Here is a 1,418-nt window from a genome sequence, read left to right as displayed (position 1 = left end):
GAAGAGGAGGAAGATATGGAGAAGCAGGAGGAGGAGAAGGGGGAAGAGGGGGAGGTTGTTCCTAACAACAACAAGCTTCAGAATAAGAAAGCGTTCTCAAGAAGAAGATAACACAAAACATGCTATAAACAATATATATTTTCCAAGAAAAAAAGGCATCCCTGTGCAGCATTGTTTGATCACTCACATGCAAATTACTCGGGCCAGGGCTGGAGAAGATCTTGGAGCTTATGGCCAACACTGCCAGGACAGCCGCAGTCTGTGGGACTTTCCGGCACGGGATCAGGCACTTGACAAGCTTGGTGCGGATCCCCTGAGCTGCAGAGAGAAAGAGACAGGAAAATACTCGGTAGGAGGGGAGTTAAGAAAGACTTTGGAAAAAAGACAAAACAAAAATTTGGCAGGACAAAGACTGGTGGGCAAGTCTGAGATGGTAATCCAAGTGTGACAACTGCTGCTAAATGGCTACATTTCTAATACTTAGAGGCTATTCCCAAACGAAATTTTTAAAAATAGAGAGAAAAAAGGGGCCAAGAATGAGTAATGTTGTCCTTTGTTGAAAGGTGCCAACTGTTCACAAAAGAAAATTCAGAGATTTTCAGACTTGTGGAAACATGTGGTGACAAAAAGAAAACAAAATGGTCTTGTATGTACAAGTACAACAAAAGAATTATCAAGTCATTCTAACATACTCATACTGTAAAAAGTATATATTCTGAACTCTATAATTCACCACTGTTGTTCGCCCAGCTTTGAGACTGAGTATGTTTCCTTATGATTAAAAAATCCTGAAGAAGAAGAAGAAGAAGAAGGAGGAGGAGAAGGAGGAGAAAGAGAAGAAGAAGAACAAGAAGAAGACATGAATCGTCAGTTAAGTAGAACTCATCACGACTTCATGTAGTAAAAAAGTGTATAATATAATAAAATGCCAGATACAGTAAGACTTACACAGCTTATGGTGTGGGTTGATGATGACCTTCATTAGATCATTGATGTGTTCTGAGCTCAGGCCATGCGACATTGAGTGTTTGATGATATTCTCCAGGGACAACTGAAGTTTCACATTACCACGCAGGTTGTCTTCTTTTTTCACTGGAGACACACACAAAATGAAGGCAATGAACATTTAGATCCAAAAAGAAATGCAGTAGAATCAGTCTAAACTGAAATCTGTGGGGCCGCTGGATTTTCATCGGTTTAGCCGAGTTTTGAGTTTAGAAAGTTTGCTCAAATGAAAGAAAGAACATTCTGATATTTTATTTTATTTCCATTTACCGCTCTGTTTTCAGTTTAACTATTCGATTCAAGTGGATTCCACTGTATAAAACGACAAAAGTTCATGTTTTTCCAACCAAAAGAATGGCCAAATAAAGAGTGTAAAATGAAAAGTGTATGGGTTTGACAATTTGCACCCCCCC

General features: G+C 39.2%; 1 protein-coding gene across 2 annotated transcripts in view; it reads right to left on the bottom strand.

Moving 5' to 3' along the window:
- LOC118478680 (centromere protein I-like) overlaps positions 1-1,418 on the bottom strand; it is an 11,706-nt gene that overhangs the window by 6,590 nt on the left and 3,698 nt on the right. For both annotated transcript variants that reach the window (XM_035972754.1, XM_035972755.1), the window contains exons 3-4: positions 949-1,092; positions 188-318 (exon numbers count right to left, since the gene is read on the bottom strand). In XM_035972754.1, coding sequence (XP_035828647.1) covers positions 188-318; positions 949-1,092 — 275 coding nt within the window. The remainder of the gene's footprint in view (positions 1-187; positions 319-948; positions 1,093-1,418) is intronic.

Source organism: Aplysia californica, unplaced genomic scaffold (assembly GCF_000002075.1).
Source record: "Aplysia californica isolate F4 #8 unplaced genomic scaffold, AplCal3.0 scaffold00828, whole genome shotgun sequence".
Classification (NCBI taxonomy): domain Eukaryota; kingdom Metazoa; phylum Mollusca; class Gastropoda; order Aplysiida; family Aplysiidae; genus Aplysia; species Aplysia californica.
Note: the sequence above shows the minus strand (reverse complement) of the source record. Positions and strands in the feature narration are given on the sequence as shown.